General features: G+C 42.9%; 1 protein-coding gene across 6 annotated transcripts in view; it reads left to right on the plus strand.

Moving 5' to 3' along the window:
• Positions 1-20827, plus strand: part of OSBPL10 (oxysterol binding protein like 10) — a 373396-nt gene that overhangs the window by 223097 nt on the left and 129472 nt on the right. For all 6 annotated transcript variants that reach the window (XM_032647860.1, XM_032647862.1, XM_032647863.1 and 3 more), the window contains one exon: positions 3815-4006. In XM_032647860.1, coding sequence (XP_032503751.1) covers positions 3815-4006 — 192 coding nt within the window. The remainder of the gene's footprint in view (positions 1-3814; positions 4007-20827) is intronic.

A 20827-nucleotide genomic window follows, 5' to 3' on the forward strand; every position in this document is an offset into this window, starting at 1 on the left:
TGACCTACGGGATTTACCGAGAGAGACTTTGTTTGCTCGTATTTGCCCTGAGAGGAGACATGAGTGTGAATTGAACCACGAGAAACATACAGTGAATGGGAAATTAAAGGTTTTTCGACTCAAATTTACTGCTTGTGAATTCAAGTGACAGCCGTTAAGTAACGAGCGTGGGGTTAGACGTCCACAGCAGAATCCTTTGGCTCCTGGGTGAATTTCCTGACTTACCGTCGTTTACGTGATAGTCCTTCAGGTTTCAAAGGCGCCCCTTACCAGAGAGGTCTTCCTTTCTGATTTCTGATGGGTTCTCATTCTGCTCAGAATTTAGAAGTGTGGTTCCCCCTACAGTCTTGCTGACCATGTAGGTTCTCCAGTAATTATTTAATTTCATTTTGGGCTTCATCACGACTTTGACCCTATAGAAAATGAGGAGCAGGTCAGTGACTGCTTACAATTTTGTGCTAAGCGACTTCTTAACATTTTAAAAATCAGTAATGCCTTCATCGATCAAGTTTTAAGGGCTATAAGGGAAGAAACAAACTTGGCCACACGGCTCCTGCATGGCAGGCACTGTGCTAAGCTTTTTTTTTTTTTTTTTTTTTTGCGGTACGCGGGCCTCTCACTGTTGTGGCCTCTCCCGTTGCGGAGCACAGGCTCCGGACGCGCAGGCTCAGCGGCCATGGCTCACGGGCCCAGCCGCTCCACGGCACGTGGGATCTTCCCGGACCGGGGCACGAACCCTTGTCCCCTGCATCAGCAGGCGGACTCTCAACCACTGCACCACCAGGGAAGCCCTGTGCTAAGCTTTTTTTGTGCATGATCTACTTTAATCCTCATGATGGCATTTAAGGGTCAGTATTATGATTCCTTTTTTAAAGATTAGGAAATTGATGCTTAATAAGAAAGCTTAACTCACTTGAGATCACATAGCTAGAACCTGGTAGAGCTGGGGATGTGGGCAAAACCTGGCTATCTGGCTTCAAAGCCCAGTGAAAAAATCTGCCTTTTCTTGGGTTGGAATAAGGCTCCCAAACAATCAAAATGTATTTCAGATTGGAACAAAGGGTGAATACGTTGTTCAGTAAAGTTCTTGGTGAAAATGAAAACAAAACAAACCAGAAAAACAAAATGTATTTCAGTAGATTAATGCTTAGGCAAATTTGCGTCTTTGAAGAATTAACGACATAGCTTCTTTCCTCCTCTTCACTCCAAGGGAAAAGATTGAAGCTGAAAGTAGACGATTGTTGTATTTCATTGTGATCAAGGTATACTTAATTCTTAGACCACAGGTTTCTCCAGTTACCTGTATATAAGCTGACATAAAAGCAATACACTGCCTCCTGACTTTATCTGTCTTCCTATTAATTCTGTCCAAGTTCACATCCAGAGAAATTTACAAGCTACCGTGGTACTACAGGCTAACACAAAATTCTGATTTTTACCCTGGCTCCCACCCTGCTCCCCAACCCCTTGGAGATTTGTAAAATTGTGGATCATTAATTTTTAACAATTTTTAGACCTGTGACTGTTATCCAAGGCTGGAGGCTTTGAACTTCCTTTCTGGGTTGCATTGTACGCCACCCGTGTCTCTTTATCTCCCTCAATTCTACTCAGGCTTCAAATTCTTTGCCCTCAGAACAGTCTTCTGTGATGAAATCAGCTCGCCTTGATCTTTCTGTTCCTCACTTTGACATTTTCTGGCTGTATTGCCAAATTAGTATCTTGTCATGCCCTTCCTTACTCTGTGTGTGTGTGTGTGTGTGTGTGTGTGTGTGTGTGTGTGTGTGTGGAGGTGGATGGGGAGAGGAGAAACAACAGGTCCAGAGAAAGGGTGTGTGTGTGTGTGTGTGTGTGGAGGTGGAGGTGGATGGGGAGAGGAGAAACAACAGGTCCAGAGAAAGGGTGTGTGTGTGTGTGTGTGTGTGTGTGTGTGTGTGTGTGTGGAGGTGGATGGGGAGAGGAGAAACAACAGGTCCAGAGAAAGGGTGTGTGTGTGTGTGTGTCTCACTGTCTCTGTGGCTGTGCTCTTATATCCCCAGCAGTACTATAAAGCATCTATGGTGAAAGATGGCCTCATACATCTCATGTTTCACCTTGACATCACACATCAGATATTCTCCTTGGCACATAGTAGGTATTTGGTAGATATTTGATAATTGAAATAGAGAAACTAGCATGAATCCAAGCATAGCATCTAATTGCCTTTTGTTCTCAAGCTGAAATGAAGTATAGAAACATTTAGAACACAGCTTTTTATGTAGAATGTAGAAAATCTTGGATCGATAATCCATTCACATGGTTCAGAATGAAAGAATATGAAAACTCTGCAGTGAACAATCTCCCTCCCTCTCTGTTCCTATTCTCTCATTCCTAGCTTCTCCATGAATAAGCAGCCCACTTTGAGTTTCATGTGTATCCTTCTAGAGTATTTTTTGTTTTAAACAATGATTATGAACAAATGATAAAAACACTAATTTTCCACATTTTGACACAGAACTTTGCATACTATAGAACAGTTAGGAACCTTGCTTTTTTCACTTAACTGTATAGTTTAGAGATTTCTTTTTCCAGACCAGTTCACAGAGACCTTTCTTATGATCCTATTACGTCCTGGTAATGTTCCATCATGGAGGTGTGCCGTGTCTTATTAACCTGTCCTAGACGGAGGGAGTACAGTTGAACATGTTTTCATATAATTTAAGGGCCATTTATATTTTTTTGTGTGTGTGAATTGTCTGTTCATATCTTGCCCTATTTTAATAGTTTGTTGTTCTTTTTAATTCCTAGGCATTATATTCCTATTTACAAATTAGAATGATGAGCCTTTTGTCTGTGAAACTAGTTGAAAATAATTTTCCTGGTTTATCGGTTGGCTTTGTCAGTGGCGGGAGTGGGTTTTTAAAATTTGTTTCCCATGAAGAAGTTTTCAGTTTTTAGGGCATCAAGTTTATTGAGCTTTTCTCTTATGGCTTTTGGATTTGGAGGCGTTAGGTCTTCCCTACCCCCAGGCCACATGTTTTATTCTAGTGCTTTTTTTCTTTTTTTCCCCTTAAGTCTTTGATCCATTTGGGGGTCTGTGATCTGAGAGGTAAATCCAACTTTGTTTTTCAGTTGGCTGCCCAATTATCCCAACACCAGTTATTGAAAAATTCATCTCCACTAAGTTTGTGATGCCGTCCTTATCATATACTCAGTTGTTATTTGGATGATACGTTACAATAGGATACAATAGGAAATACCAGCACTACACTAACAAATGGGGATTAATTGGTGGATTACTTGGTACATTCACTCCCTTATGCAGCAAACATGTATTAAGTACTTAATAAATAACAATCATGATGTGCCAGGTCTTGGGGATACAAAGATGAGTTTGAAAGAATCAAAGTTTAGCTGGACAATGAATATAACCTCGATGTAGTGGAATAAGGGCACAGAGGGGCTGAGACAGACAGGGCTTGCTCCACACAGCACAGAGCGTTGAGCTGGCTTCGCCAGCGGGAGGGGAGGGCATTTAGGAGGAGGAGCACAGCACCCCAAGAGCCCGCGGTGTTGGGGGGCTCAGAGTAGATCTCCACGGCCATATTTTGAGGCAGGAGACATGACTGGAGGTGAGACTAGAAGCGTAGTTAATGGAGACAGTCTCTCTGGCCTGAGTGAGTGTGGGATTAGAGCATGTCGTGCTGGGCACCTCCCCAGCCCCTCATCCCTCTAAAGACGAAGGGGAAAGCCTGAGAGGTCCAACATAAATGGAAGCCAGCACTTGGTTGTGTTCTGCAGGTCGGTTGTTGAGTTTGATGCCTGTTGCTTATTCTAGACGACGCCAAGCTCCCGAAGCCGAAGTCTCACTTTGCTCCCCCATGGAACACCCAATTCTGCATCTCCCTGTAGCCAGAGACACCTCAGTGCGGGGGCCCCCGGCGTGGTCACAATCACACATCACAAGTCGCCTGCTGCCGCCCGAAGAGCCAAGAGTCAGTATTCCGGCCAGCTTCATGAAGTCAGAGAGGTACGTCTTGTTCTTCTCCTAGGTTTAGTCTTCTGTGGGAGGTGAGGGCTGTGATGTTGCTCTCCCAGCTTCTCTTCCTTTGTACCGTCTTGACTGATGGAGAGAGAGGACCAGAAGCAAACCTCCCAGACACGGCCATGACAGTCCCTCCTGGTTTAAAAAAATAATTATTTCTGGGAACTCCCTGGCTGTCCAGTTAGGCTCCACGCTTCCACTGCAGGGGGCATGGGTTGATACCTAGTCAGGGAAATAAGATCCCACGTGAAAAAAAAAAAGATAAAAAAGAATTATTTCTGTTTCTTGGGTTAAGTGAGTTTTAGGAGACCTCTGCCAGAGCTCAGAAAGCAGAGGACACCAGCCCATAGTAACACGGAAGGAGATGGAAGGGCCATTTGTTAAGGCCTCCATGCTCATAGCAGAGAAGAGAAAGAACAAAAAGACGGTAATTAGGAAGTAATTGAGGGCATTTTGAAACTCAGGAAGTGGTGGACCTAAAGCTGGTTTCCCCTTTTCTGCTTCACTTTATGAAAGGCTTACCTGCTCTCACCATCACATATATACTCCAAGGAGGTGTGGGGCAGTGAAAAGAGCACTGTCCTTGGAAGCAGAAGACTCTGTCACCTTAAAGCTTGGAACCCAAGTTTCTGCATCCATGAAATGGAAATAACACAGGCCCTACCAGCCTCTCAGGGGAGATTTGAGGATCACATATGATAGTGTACATGAAAGCCCTTCCACTGGGTATGCCTTAGGGGTTATGCTTTGTTTTTACTTTTGATTCACTGGGAGGTCATCAGTTTGGGGCTCCCAGGTCCTTAGTATTGATATCATCCTTTGCGACTGTTGCCAAGAACAGACTGTATAATATCGCTTATATGTGGAATCTAGAAAAATGGTACAGATGAACTTATTTGCAAAGCAGAAATAGAGACACAAATGTAGAGAGCAAATGTATGGATACCAAGGGGGGAAGGAGGGGTGGGATGAATTGGGAGATTGGGATTGACATACATACGCTACTATGTATAAAATAGATAACTAACAAGGACCTACTGCATAGCACAGGGAACTCTACTCAGTGCTCTGTGGTGACCTAAATGGGAAGGAAATCCAAAAGGAGGGGATATATGTATACGTATAGCTGATTCACTTTGCTATACGGCAGAAACTAACACAACATTGCAAAGCAACTATACTCCAATAAAAATTAATTAAAAATTTTAATTTAATTTAAATTAAAAAAAAGATTGTATAAAATAAATGATCTTCATCTTAGTTTTCTAACTTGTGTTGAGGCTTTTTGCCCTGCAGCTGACTTGTGTAGGCACCAGCTTGTCCTCTTAAAGAAGTAGCAGAGTCCTTACTCCGTGTCAGTCAGGAGAATGGGGCTCCCAGAATAGGGTCTTGCTATGGCTTGAATCAGCATGCATCTTGTTTTATTTTATTTTTTTTTTTTTTGCAGTATGTGGGCCTCTCACTGTTGTGGCCTCTCCCGTCGCGGAGCACAGGCTCCGGACACGCAGGCTCAGCGGCCATGGCTCACGGGCCCAGCCGCTCCGTGGCATGTGGGATCTTCCCCGACCAGGGCACGAACCTGTGTCCCCTGCATCGGCAGGCGGACTCTCAACCACTGTGCCACCAGGGAAGCCCAATTGTTTTATTTTCTAAATGTCGCGAGCAAAGTAGTGCTGTGTCAGTTGGCTATCTTGTTCTAATTCTGGCCCAGGACAGAAAATCTGAAATCTTCTGACTCAGATCAGTAGATGCATATGAAAGACATTTTTGGATATAGATTTACACATGCATATACTCTTTATCGCCTGATAAGGAAAAGGTGCAGAGTCGGATGCTCCCTTTGAGATAGTCACCCTGATGTGAAAAAAAAAAAAACAAAAACCCAAAAACTGTTTGGCTGTGAGCTTAATTTCGCTACCTTGGATGATATATGAGCAGTGATTGTGGTGCACGTGTGTATATGGCTTTTCACTTGTCATGGTACCTTTTCAAAAAGCTATATTATGGAAAAACTTTGAATGTACACAAAGCAGAATAGAATAATGGCCCCCATCACCCAACTTAAGTAATTCCAATCCTCTGTTCTTTTTTCATCTATTTTCCCCCATCCCTTTCTTTGGGGTGAGTTGAGTATTTTAAGGAAATCTTAAATATTTTATCATTGCCAGTAAATGTTTCAATATATATCCAACAGATAAGGACTTTAAAAAAAAAAGCGGGAAAACCGCAATACCATCATGTCGCTGTTATGTAAACCTCATTGCATATATTTTTTGCGAGTACTTTAGAGACTTTAACCTTAAAAAAAAAAAAAGAGAAGAGTAAGTTCATGGTATTTTGAGAATTCTTCTAATTCTAACGAATCTCTGATAGACTTACTATTCTAAGTGTTGATAGGAGGCCTGGTACATATGAAAACAAAAGGAGGAGGGGGGTGCTTGTGTTTAGTGAGCAGTGGCCCAAATAAAAGTTGGGGGATCTGGCTTAACTTTTAGTAGCATTTGATTTCATATAATGCCAAGATCTGTTCTACATCCATTTTTAAGAATTCAAGTTTTTAAAAGGATAAGAGTATGTTCTTTGGGTATGTCTGTATAAAAACGTTTAATTGTATGACGTATATAATGCAGAAGAAATCTACAGAAGAAGATCAGAATAACCCATGACCCTACCTCCCTTCACATAACCACTGTTAACCTTTCAATAAATTTACTTCTTTTTTTTTTTTTTTTTTTTTTTGCGGTACGCGGGCCTCTCACTGTTGTGGCCTCTCCCGCTGCGGAGCACAGGCTCCGGATGCGCAGCCCCAGCAGCCATGGCCCACGGGCCCAGCCGCTCTGCGGCACGTGGGATCCTCCCAGACCGGGGCATGAACCCGTCTCCCCTGCACTGGCAGGCGGACTCTCAACCACCGTGCCACCAGGGAAGCCCTACTTCTTTTTTTTAAACTTTATTTTGTGAGATTCCAAAGAGAGAAATACTCATTTTCTTTCTTTACTTTATTATTTTTTAAAAATTGAAGTATAATTGAATTACAATGTTGCATTAGTTTCAGGTGACTTAACTTCTTTTTTTAATATATAAGTTACATATGTAGATATGTAAAAATTTTATAGTATAATCTAAACTTTGTAAATGACTTTTTGCTTTATCATATTATTTTCTCTACATTTTCCATCAATGGTGGGAAATATTGAAATTTCCCCGGGAGTTTTCATTATATGACAAATAACTAGGTAACATGCCTCCATAGCTGTTTTGGTTTGGTTGTTGTACTCCAGGGCAACAGCCAGGTATCTTCTTCAGGTGATTGCTTTTGTTTGTGATGACCTTCCTTGCTGAAAATTAATTGTAAGTGAGCTTGTCGAGATATATACAAACACTGGCAGTTGAGGGTTGCAGGGTGGTGGACATCTTGAAGAGAAGGCAGAAGTTTTGATTCTCAAATTTCATGCCCAGCTTCCCTCCTGACTGAAGAAGGGTGACTGTTCTGTGACATCTGTCCTTTTATGATATGGACCAGTCCACCATGGGAACTGAGAAAAATGCATCCTGACCAGAAAGTTCTGCAGTTTTAAAAGTCTGTTAATCTCAAAGTATAAAGGCACCTCAGCTTTTGAATGCTTCTGTATTTATTTATAAAATAACTAGAAGAAAATGGAATAGGGTTTTTAACCCAGCCGTACAGGGAAGATAAACTTATGGCCACTGAAGCAAGGTAGAAAATCATCATCCTCAAGACAGATGTGCTGGAATATCTGAAGAACAAAAGAAAAATAGCCCAGCCACAGGCAACAGAATCAATATTAAATGGAATGCCGTAGCATGGGTGAAGATAGTGAGACAGTTTAAAAGATTAATTGGTTATTATCCAAAATATAAAGAATTGAGATCCCAAAGGTCAGTACCCAAAGTCATCTCTGGAAGTGGCAAGGAGAGATGAATATAGAAAATTCAAGATGCGATATCATCGTGAACAGGTGTATCCTCCTTAGCAATTCAAGAAATGGAAATCAAGACTACTTCATCTATCAGATTACCAGAAATAATTGCAGGTTACGGTGGTAAGAAATATTGGCAGTGCTGCATATTTTCTTTTTGCTACAGTCTGGTGATATATAATAAGAACTAAACATAAAACAAAGCTCTTCATTGCCATTGACCCGTAAATTCCCTGTTGGGAACTATATTCTGAGGAAATCCATGGAATTGGGGGTAGAGGAGGAAAGTTAATCTGGGTTAAGGTATTCATACTAGTAAAGTGAAAGATTCAACACAGAGCATTCTGGGAATGACTGAATAAACAGTAATACACTTAACATGCCGAATTACTATATAGCAATTCAAGATAAAAGTCTTGTAAGTATCACTTCTACTTGGACATGTGTATATAAAATAAGAAAATCAGAATAGAGAATATTGTACACACATTGGCCCATATGTCCGTATTAATAACGTCCAGAAAGTGTTTAAAGGAGGTGGTTCCAGAATTTTGGATTTTACTTGCGTTTAAAATTTAGAAATAGAATTTTCAGAGAACTTAGTGTTGCAGATTTAAAAATTTGCCTGGTACGGATGTTTTTAAAGCACAGTGACAATCTGTGGTTACCACCAAGTCATAAAAGCACATTTAATCCCCCCGCCCCCGCCAAGGCATATAATCTTAGAATAAAGGGCCATTTATTGCATTGAATAAGTTTAGTTTTATGAAAACCATACTGCATTTCCCTTGTTTTTAATTTTTTAATCTTATATTGGAAGAATGTTCATCATGGATTGATTCTGGCCTATGAATCTGTGTTTTTAACCACTGATTAACACTGATTTTTCTTTTTTTTTTGCGGTACGCGGGCCTCTCACTGTTGTGGCCTCTCCCGTTGCGGAGCACAGGCTCCGGACGCGCATGCTCAGCGGCCATGGCTCACGGGCCCAGCTGCTCCACGGCACGTGGGATCTTCCCGGACCAGGGCACGAACCTGTGTCCCCCGCATCGGCAGGTGGACTCGCAACCACTGCGCCACCAGGGAAGCCCAACACTGAATTTTTTAACTGTCTCACCCTTATGCCCCGCTGTCCACAGGGTAAAGTTTGCACTCTTCAGTGTGGCAAACAAGGCCTTCTGAAGTCTGCCCATCTCTGCCTCTCTGTCTGGCTGCCTGGCCTCAGCCCTCCTCCTCCCCACCCTGCACTTCCCGCCTCCCTCTGTTGGGAGGTACATTGTGCAATAGAACTTTCTGCCACCATGGAAATGTTCTATCACTTTGCGCCCCACTCCCCGGGGAGCCGTTGCTTACATGAGGCTAATGAGCTCTTGAAATGTGTGGGCCTGAAGTGAAATGTACTTTAATGAACACTGCATGTGAGATTTCAAAGACAGTACCCCAAAAAGGTAAAATTGGTCATGAATAATGTCTTAATACTCATGGCAGGTGGAAGTGAACATCTTTTCTATATGTTAGGTTAAATTAAGTATATTAAAATTAACTTCATCTGTTCCTTTTTATCTTTTTAAGTGTGCCTACCAGGAAATTTAAAATTACATATGTGCCTCCCATTAGTGGCACTGCAATTGTTTTATAAATAGAATCTAATATATTTTATTTTTATTTATTTATTTTTAAATATTTATTTATTTATTTGGCTGCGCTGGGTCTTAGTTGCAGCACGTGGGATCTTCGTCGCTGCCTTTGGGTTCTTTAGTTGCGGCTTGCGGGATCTAGTTCCCTGACCAGGGATTGAACTCGGGCCCCCTGCATTGGGAGCGTGGAGTCTAACCACCAAGGAAATCCCAAATCTAATATATTAAAAAAAATCAATTTGAGCCCCTAGCTGTTTAAGCATTTGAGGATTGAAATGTGTGGTATTCACTTGTATTCTAACTTTTACACTTTTAGTGGCATTATAACAGGTTTTAACGTTATTTAATGTTATTTAAATGGACACAAGTTCAATTGGTACAGGTATAGTGTAATTTTTATAAAATTCCTGTTCACTAGATGCTTTCTGAAAATATACACCCCTCATACCTGTTTATATGTGTGTGCTGTGTGTGTGTGTGTGTGTGTGTGTGTACACACACCTGCATACATGAATTGAAGAGCTTAAAGTAGGAAAGTCAGAGGTTTCTTCCTTTCCTAATTTCATTGCTGTTTCCCAGGAGTGGCTACTGAGGAAATGATCTGAGTGTCTGCACACATGACAGCACGTCTGTGCACAGAGCTGTGTGTATGTGTGGGACTATTTGTGGTCTCCAACAGGTTTTAACTATTTTCTTCCTGAGATTAGAGTTAAGAAAATTCTCTAAAGAGAGTCCCTACTAAAATTTTTCTCTAAGTCCAAATATGGTAACAGGCATGGGCATAATAAATATTTCAGCAACACAATAAGCTTTGTAGAGCCCGGGTTCTTCTGGCTTTGACCAAATAATTTTTTGTAGCTGTGACATTTGAGACTTAATTCAGTAGGGAGACTTTGGACTCTGTAGCTTGATGACAGAAAAGGTCATGTTATTGCATTGTAATAGGTGTGGGTGAAGCATAAATGTAGATTTAATTAAGCGTTCAATGATCATTTATTGACAAATAGCAATTATCCTTCTGTTAAACTTTTTTAAATTGTTAAATAGCCTGCTTCCAGCCACATCACATCACGTACCTTTTTATTTTTTGGCCGTGCTGTGCGGTATGCGGGATCTTAGTTCCCCGACCAGGGATTGAACCCGTACCCCGTGCATTGGAAGCGCGGAGTCTTAACCACTGGACCACCAGGGAAGTCCCCAGGCCACATACCCATTTGAAGAGAGGGCTGTGTGCTGCCCTGGTGCATAATGGGTAGATAAACTGTATTGTGGCCGTGTCCTTTAATATGGTTTTAAATAAACCTTTAACAGAGTATAATGTGTGGAGGAGAGTGTGTTTATGTGGTTCCAGCTGTGTGAATTATGTATGTTTCTTCACTTAATGCACTGTCATGTTTACTTAATGCACATATAAGGAGAGATGCTTTAAGGAGGTGCCATCTTTTTTTTTTTTTTTTTCCGGTACGCGGGCCTCTCACTGTCGTGGCCTCTCCCATTAAGGAGCGGGCGCGCAGGCTCGGCGGCCATGGCTCACGGGCCCAGCCTCTCCGTGGCACGTGGGATCCTCCCGGAACGGGGCACGAACCCGCATCCCCTGCATCGGCAGGCGGACTCTCAACCACTGCGCCACCAGGGAAGCGCGCGGTGCCATCTTTATAAATGATACTGATTCAGTATTCTCCCTTCAGGACCATTTGGTTTGATTCTGGTACACGCGGCTGTAGTGAATGCCTGGTTAGAAACCTTGATTCATGTATACAGCCTTAGCTATGGAAGCAGTAGCTGTCAGTACCCTAACGAATTTTATTAGCGGATCAGTGTTAAGGTAGTGGTCAGTACCGGCAGCACTGAATACAGCCCATCCTATCACCAGGGAAACTGCATTTAGGGTATGAAGTGCATTTATCCTTTGTGTAAACAGAATGATTATTTTTAAAATGTCCCAAATTAATTCTCCTGTGTACTTTTTGGATAAATGATGACCAGTAACCCTCAAGTACATTGGAGTGGTGATTTGCAATCTCTCAAAATATGTCAGCCCCAGACTTCAGTTTTCAAGTTTCAAAATTCAGTTTTCCAAATGTTTTTGAAGCAGTAGAGTATTATTTTCAAATAAAAATATTATAGATCCCTACTATATAAAAACAGTGCCTTATTAGTGCAGATTTACTTTAGAAGGTGGAATGGGCATTTATGGATTGTGATTCCAGGTTGACTTGGAATAGTATTTATGACCACCATTGTGATCTCTTAGTTTCTGTATCCATGCAATTTGAAACAAACATTTGGTGGTGCATGGAACCTCTTGGAGATCCTCTGAGAACCCAGTTTGAGAGTCACTGGATTTTGGCATTAGCAGTATTTCAGGTGAATAACAACAATAGCAAAGTAGTGAGGTCATGTCCCCTGTCAACCTCCAACTTGCCGTGTCTCAAACTGCTGCCCTGGGGGAAGGAAGCTCTGCCTGCTTAGGGCACCGCTGGGGGCATGCGGAAGGTGGGAGAGGCTGAGGGTGGAATTAACCACCAAAGGACTAACTAACTGCCTGGTCTCCCGGAAAGCTGGGGTTGCTCACAGCTTTCTGTTCCTCACCTTGGTTGAATGATAGGTTCTGGCCTTGCTGGTTATAATTCTAATCCTTCTTTTCCCACTTTTATCCCAACTCTTCCCAGAATTCCTTTCTTACCCTCAGTTGCTTCTCTTGCTAGGCTTGTTTTTCTTTCATTATTCTGTTACATTTGGAAATGAGGCGTTTATTTGTTTAAGGTCTGAGCCCTTTTGTCCATCAAGAGGATTTTTTTTTTAAACCTCTTTATTTCTCAACCCTTAGCACAGTACCTGGCCGTAGTAGGTTCTCAATAAAAATTGGAGTAAATGAGTGATTTTTCATGAAGGGGATCATAGCCATTGGGAAACACTTCTCTGCAGATTTGGCTAAAAGCTTTTGGTGAGGAAGGGGTTTCTTGCCCTGTAGCATATTTTTAGGAGAGTTATGGTCCCAGAACAGAAGCAGTGGGGTTCTTGGGCCCAGCTGTATTATGTATTTACAGTGGGCCGCCTTCCACTCTGCCCCAGACATGCTTAGGTCTTTCTTTTCTTAGTTCCTGGTACACTTTATATCTACCTATGTTTTTAGCAAATATGTCTTTACGTTATAATTATCTTTAAAAATCTCCCTACTAGTGTGTAAACTTCTTCCCCAAAGGCATGGATTCATTAATAACAATAGCGACTGTTACATGAACAATAATATTTCATACTTGTTGGGGTCTTACTGTGGCCCGTGTACCGTGCTCAGCTTTACTTGTGTGATCCTCAGGTCAGCCCTGTAAGGTAGATATTATTATTGTTGTCTGTTTTACAGATGGGAAACTGAGGCATAGAGAGGTTAAGGCAAAGAGAGGCATATCAGCCAGGGTTCCACCAGAAAAACATATCCAGCGGAAGATGTATGTGAAGAGATGTATTGCAAGGACTTGGCTTATGTGCGGTTGTGGGGCCTGCCTCTCAGCTATGCTGGGAGTTGTGCAAACGATGAGATTCCTGATGCATCGTCAGTCTATACAGGAGATACTAGGATTCATGCCTGGGAGTGCAGTGATTTCTCTGGGCAACCCCTACCCCTGTCACTAGTGATTAAAAAAAGCGGGGGGAGCGGTTTGAGTGGTTAATGATGACCAGCCTATTGAGTTTTGTGCCATGTGACTCTACCATCCTGAACAAAGCTGTCAGACCAGCTGTCGCTGCCTTGTCCTCTAGCCCGGCCTTTGGACTCGAGGTGGTCTTAAGTGGGAACTCTATAATGAGATTAGCTGCCCCTTTAGAGTGTGAATGGGAAGCACACAGATGCCAGGTGCTGGAGAAGAAGCAGTTAGTGGAGAAATGAACTGCTGTCAGCAGAGTGTAAGCAGCTAAGTCACGAACTGGTGGATCCCAGAGGTTACCATTGTGTTAGTCAGCATGCTTCAGGGAAACAGAACCAATAGGGTTGGGGGTGGGGCAAGGGAGATGGTTTATTTAAAGGAATTGGTTCGTGTGAGTGTGGAGGCTGGCACATCCAATAGGTAGGCTGCAGGGTGGTCAGGCAGGCTGGAGACCCAGGGAAGAGCCAGGGCCACGGTTCACGTCTGAAGGCTGTCTACCAGCAGAATTTCCTCGTGCTTGGAGGAGGTCAGTCTTTTGTTCTATACAGGCCGTTGGCTGATTGGATGAGACCCACCCACAATACAGAGGGCAGTCTTCTCTGCTCAGAGTCTACCAACTTAAATGTTAATCTCATCCAAAGGCAACCTCATAGAAACATCCAGAATAATATTTGTCCAAATACCTGGGCACCATGGCCCAGCTGAGTTGACACATAAAATTAACCATCACAGGCACCCTAGACTGTTGTATTCCCCCTGTAGCCTTCCTGTATGTGTCTGCCCTGAGGTCTTGTTTCTGGAAAGCTCACAGGGCTTGACTGTCTTCAGTCAAACCAGGCTCGGGTCCATCGCTGGCCTCTGATGTGGGCTTGGAATGATGTGTGCAGCCCTGGCTCTTGTCCAGGGACTGGATAATCTAGGTGGTTGTTTAACATGAAAATTATTTGGTGCTACAGTGGTTAATGGCAGTAGGAATTCACTGGAAAGTGAGGCCAGTGTGGGCTGGCCATCCCTCCACATGGACCCGTACCCTTTGGGCTCCACAAGTCCTGGAAAAATCAGACCCCTGGATTATTAGACTATTGCTGAGAAAAATGATATATATGGTGAGGGAACCTGTTTGCCTCTCTCTGGCTCACAGAAAATTCATGGTTCAGACACCTTTGAAGCGTTACACTCAGAAGGAAGCTAAGTGGCAGATTATTTTACGTCACTTTTCTGTGACAGAAAAGACTAATGCATGTTTTTACCCTAGGTGGCAATTTAATACAAGGAACCTTCCTATCAGTGCCCTCGGGCCAAGAGATAATAACGTATTTTGGATGTTGACAAGGAGGGAAGTTAAACAAGTTTGTCCTTTGGCGCTCAAGCCACCCTTGGAACTTGTGTCTTACGATCTGATTCTTGGTGATTTTTGCAGAGGATGTTGTTTTGTTCCTAGTGGCTCATAGTAGCATTTCAGGATAAGACAGGGATCCTTCCTCATTTAAAACCTAGTCATCTTGTTCTGTTTTCAGCAGAGGCAGTATTCCTCTCTCCCACTCACACTGGATGCTTGGGCACAACAGACTTGCAGGTGAATTACAGCATTCCCTTAACTACCCACCTTCCTTAGCCACCTCTTTGCCCCCCTGCTGGGACCGTGATCATTTTCCATTGCTTTGATCTGAGCTTTCTCTAGTTCATTTTTAAGGTGTAGCATCTTTTGCTTCTATTATACTTTTGTGTTAGAGATTGAGCAGCATAAACAGTCCTGATTGAAAAATCAAAGCCCGATTGGACTTTGATTCCTTTTTCTACCAGGACAAGCAGTTTGCAAATGGCTGTGAACAGGTCACAGTCAGGGAGTAGAAAAAAACTTCTGAAGTTTTCTAAAAGCGATAGAAGACAATTCACAAGTGTCTTTAAAGAGGATACAAAGGAAACCAGTAGAGAAGCAGTTGATTTCCAGTGAAAAATCAAAGGATATTACATGGTGCCACAGAATTCCTATTTCCTATTAACCTTAATCTATTACTGTATTTCTTGACTTCTTTTTTTTAAAATAAGAACTGTGTCATTAATGGGTATCACTATTTTATATGAAGTTCTGTTTTTGTACGAAAAAGCATGTTCATGTCTGGAAATGTGTACTAGATGCTTGGAGTCTCTGCTAACCAGGCTTAAGGCATATGTGTGCCTATGAAGCTTATAGGACTGTAGTTTTCTGCAAACATACTTGATCACCCACCCTTGTCAAAAAATGTATGCCTCCCATTAGATATGTATTTATTTACGAAGTATTACATCTAAAACTGACTTCATATTTTATGAACATTAATCAAATATATAGAAACAGAAAGAAATAGATTAAAAAACCAGTCAACAGCCCTGATTATCTATTGCTGTATCACAAAGCAGCGTCTAACCTGGCAGCGTGAAACTACAACAATCCTCACTTTTGTTCAGGAATCGGCCATGTGGGCAGGTGTATTAGTATGACGTGGCCTCGCACTGAGGGTGTCTGGGGTCCTTGGGGAATCCTCCGTCTGGGGCAGACCGGGCTCCTCCCTGTCTTTGCATCCAAACAGGCCCTCCAGCTCGGTGGCTTCTGACTTCTTAGGTGGCAGCTCAGGACTCAGGGCAAGTGTCCTGGGAACAGGAAGTGAACGTTGCTGGTTTCTTGAAACCTGGACCTTAAATTGGCACTTTGTCACTCATATTTTAGGGCTCACAGAACACAGATTTAGGGGGAGGGGACAGAGACCCTGCCCCCTTGATGGAAGCAATAGCTAAAACCATTTTTCGTCTACCAAATAAGCCATTTATGTGTTTTATGTATATTACTGTAACCGAAATAGCCACATATCTGTTTCTTGCTCCTTTGCTTCCAGAATTTAGATCCTGTATTAGTTTCCCAGAGATGCTACAACCAAGTACCCCAAACTGGGTGACTTAAAACACATACATTCATTGTCTCACAAACTGGAGACTGGAAGTCTGAAATCATGGTGTCTGCAAGGTTGGCTCCTTCTGGAGCCTCTGAGGGAGGCTGTAATTCTGTGCCGGTCTCCCGGCTTTGGTGGTTGCCAGCAATCCTTGGCTTGTAGGTGCATCCTTCCATTTTCTGGCTCCTTCATCCTGTGGCCTTCTCCCCACGTCTCTACCTCTTTCCCCCTCTTATAAGGCTACTAGTTATTGAATTTATGGTGCACCCTAGTCCAGCATGACCTCATCTTAACTAATTACAGTTGCAAAGACCCTATCTCCAAATAAGGTCACATTCTGAGGTTCCAGTGGACTTGAATTTTGAGGAGCAGCATTGAACTCAGTACAGAAGACCCCCGTGAAGTTAAGCTCTTTTATGTCACAACACTTGAAGACTATTCTTCCATTTGTCACTGTGTGATAGTGATTTAGTACAAAGAGTTGTCCATATGGGCTTTAAGCTCTTGGATTTGGTTTTCAACATGGCAGGCCTGGCTTGGAACCACAGTTCTCTTGACCTCACAGATGGGCTGCCTGGGATAGGTCTGGGCCAGGTGGAGTTTGTCAGGCCCCGGGCAAAAGTTGCCTTGCCCCTGGGGTTCTTGCCTGTGCCATGAAGTGAGGGGAGGCTTTGAGGGTAGGATGGCTGATGGGACCAGGCTCTGTTGGAGATTCCGGCTCCGGCTTATTGAAGCCTTGGACAGTGGCAAGGCCCAGCATGTGTGCTCAGGGCGTTCCTCCTTTGTCCTGATTCTTCATGCGGACAGTGGGGTTCAGTACGTACATGCATCCCTACTGCAGGGAGCTCACGCCTATCAGATGCTAATGTGTGTCTTCTGCATCCTGGCACTGTCAGATGGGTTTCATTCCCACTGTACAGATGAGGACACGAGGCCTCGAGGGCCCAGCCGTGTGCTCAGCTCCTTCGGAGAAGCAGCTGTGCCAGAATTGGAGCCCACGGAAACCTCATCCTGGAGCCCTCCCACAGCCAGGCGCAGATGACTCCTTGGCGCCGCCCACAGCCTTGGAATCATGCCTGTGTTTCTACTTAGCAACAGGGCAGGTATAGCGCTCACAGCACCTAGACAGCTTGGCTCAGATACCTTCTTTTATGTGTCATTCCCAGCTTACAGTTGGTGCTAAAGGCAACGACAGGAAGTTTGAATATTTGTAGCTTTGAGGTATATTAACACTTTGTCCCACATGTCATTTCATAGAGAAAAAAACTGCCTGTGTAGGTGATAAGTAAGTGGTATAGGCTGTGGGGCTGGTGGACAGCCTTGTGAGGGCGTGGGTCTCTGTTCTGGGCCCGTGAGCTGCTCTGTGACCCTTGGGTGGGTTATCTGACCTTTGCCCCCACCTGTGAAATGAACGCACCAGGCTGGGTCGCCAGCTCAAAGATGCTTTGGTCGCTTATAAATCAGAACTCGATGTCACAGTGAAAAGGACATGATAGGATTTCTTTCTGAAGGTTGTTCGTCTCTCTATTTTACTTTCATTCTTTGATGATTACTCTCCCCAGTGCAAGAATATAGTCTTAAAATAGGTCTGTGAAGAAACATTTCTGTATTTTCATTTACAGAGAAATTCCTTATATAATATATTCTTTATTCCTTGTATTGGAGAGATCCAATGTAAAACATATGTGATTTACACAGGTTGTCCACAAGGGATGAAATAAGAATCCTGAAAGTAAACAAAAACTTCTGCCCTATATTTAGGGAGAAAAAAAAGAAATTACATCATTTTAGTACAAATTTTTATCTCCAACATAAATATAATTGTCCTTCTGACATGCTATTGGGTAAATGTTTTTTTTTTTTTTTTTTTGCCTGTTGTATAAACTGTTCCAAACATACCTCAGAATAAACATCTATCAGCTTAACGCTCAGGAGTTGAGAAGGTAAGATGAAGATTTCTCACTGGCAGAGAAATTATCACAGGAAGCCATGTTATTTAGAATTTACTAACATTGGGGCACGTGAATCACAGCAATAATACTTCATAATTACACAGCACCTTTCATTTGAGATTCCAGAGAGAATTTACAGACCAAGTTGGGAGCTCTGACAGTCGTATTAAACTCTGTGCTTGGAAGGAACTGATAGATATAATTCAAGAACCAGAATCTAGATACCAGGGAAGGTGCTCTCCAGCCCTGCCAATGGGGAGGTGAGCCAGGTACTGAGTTGTGTTGGTTATAATAATCTTGCCACTTGAGATTGGCAGTTATCTACTTTTGTTCAGAGGTAACTTCCATGTTAACTCTATTTTGTTAAACAGATTAGAGTTTTGAATTGCTAGTAAGTACACAGGAGATCAGAAGGGACCTGTGTGTCTGTGGAGATGGGTGTTGGCCATCCGTTAACAAAGGGCTTTCTTTCTTTTTTTTCCTTAAAGTATAGTTGATTTACAACGTTGTGTTAACTTCTGCTGTACAGCAAAGTGATTCAGTTATACATATACATATATATATATATATATATATATATACATTCTTTTTGATATTCTTTTCTATTATGGTTTATCACAGGGTATTGAATATAGCTCCCTGTGCTATACAGGAGGACCTTGTTGTTTCTCCATTCTATATACTAAAAGCTTACATCTGCTAACCCCAGCCTCCCACTCCATCCCTCCCCCAACTCCCTCCCCCTTGGCAATCACAAGTTTGTTCTCTATGTCTGTGAGTCTGTTTCTGTTTCATAGATAGGTTCATGTTTTAGATTCCACATATAAGTGATATCATATGGTATTTGTCTTTTCTCTTTCTGACTTACTTCACTTAGTATGATCATCTCTAGGTCCGTCCATGTTGCTGCAAATGGCATCATTTCATTCTTTTTTTATGGCTGTGTAGCATTCCATTGTACCACATCTTCTTTATCCATTCATCTGTTGATGGACATTTACGTTGTTTCCATGTCTTGGCTATTGTGAATAGTGCTGCTAGGAATATAGGGGTGCGTGTATCTTTTCGAAAAGATAGAGTTTTGCCCGGATATATGCCCAGGAGTGGGATTGCTGGGTCATATGGCAACTCTATTATCAGTTTTCTGAGGAACTTCCATGCTGTTTTCCACAGTTGCTGCACCCATTACATTCCCACCAACAGTGCAGGAGGGTTCAACAAAGGGCTTCCTGCCTCCCCTTTCCCAGCCTGCTGCCCTGACCAAAGGCAGCCGCCGCCATTAGCCTCTTGTGTGCTCTATACATGTGTCAGCATGTATGTTATATGTACCTGTACATATATGTATAAAATATTCTTATTTTTAAAACAATAGTCTTGTTTTAAAAAACACCAACTGTAGTGTATTATACACATTGGTATGTACTTGTTATATTCTGTTATGAACTTTGCTTCTTTCTCTTGGAAATGGCTCCTTGTTGATCACATGAGAATTCTTTCTCTGTTTCATATCAACAGAGTGCTCTTCTGTACAGATAAACCGTGGTACGCTTCAAGACTCCTCTCTTTCAGAACTGCTACAGGCCAAAATTCCATGTGTGATCTTTTGGGCTGAGCACAGGCAATTACGAGGGCTTTACCTGGCAGACCTCATAAGGAAAGCTGCCCTCCTGGAACCAGACTGGATGTGGGAACTGGAGGGAGTTACAGTCCCGTGCTCTTCTGCGCGTCTGCATTGCTAGCCCTGGTGCCTCTCTCCGAGGCCTCGTTATCCAAGGGCCCTGGCCAAGACCCTTCCCCGGCACCTCTGCTGACATCTCCTTGTGAGAGGAGGGGGCTCAAAGACACTTTTCTCCACTCTCAGTCCTCAGTACTTTCCCCTTTGTAGCCCTCTCTCCTCTCCCTGGTCAGTGAGAGGATCGCCTCCCTGCCACGCCCACCCATAGATCTGACCCTCCCTCACCTTCTGCTGTTTCATAGGGGAAAATGACACCTTTTCCCTGTCCTGCCTCTTGCTTACACAGTAGTCCTTCTGTATCAGCAGGAGATTGGGTCCAGGACCTGCTGCAGATACCAAAATCTGTGGATGCTTGCGGCCCTTGGTTGGCCCTCGGTATTCGCGGGTTCTGCATCCGTGGCTTCACCCAACCACGCGTGGAGTACTATTTACGATCTGCTGTTGGTTGAATCTGCAGATGGGGAGGCAGTACCATCACAGTAAGTAAATAAAGGCTTAATTGTTACTTTCAGTTTGGCTTCTTCTCCTAATTGACGTCCTCCTCACCAGGCAACTCAAGCTCTTGACACTTTTAAGGAACAATTTACAGTATTTCTAATTTTTTACTGTTATAAACAACACTGTAAGGCAGCGGTCCCCAACCTTTTTGGCACCAGGGACCAGTTTCGTGGAGGACAATTTTTCCATGGACTGGGGCGGGGAGGAATGGTTTCAGGATGATTCAAGCGCATTACATTTACTGTGTACTTTATTTCTATTATTATTACATTGTAATATATAATGAAATAATTATTCAGCTCACCATAATGCAGAATCAGTGGGAGCCCTGAGCTTGTTCTCACTTGCCACTCACTGATAGGGTTTTGATATAAGTCTGCAAGCAATTGATTTATTGTGGTCTCTGTGCAGTCAAACCTCTCTGCTAATGATAATCTGTATTTGCAGCCGCTCCCCAGCGCTAGCATCACCG

Source organism: Phocoena sinus, chromosome 11 (assembly GCF_008692025.1).
Source record: "Phocoena sinus isolate mPhoSin1 chromosome 11, mPhoSin1.pri, whole genome shotgun sequence".
Classification (NCBI taxonomy): domain Eukaryota; kingdom Metazoa; phylum Chordata; class Mammalia; order Artiodactyla; family Phocoenidae; genus Phocoena; species Phocoena sinus.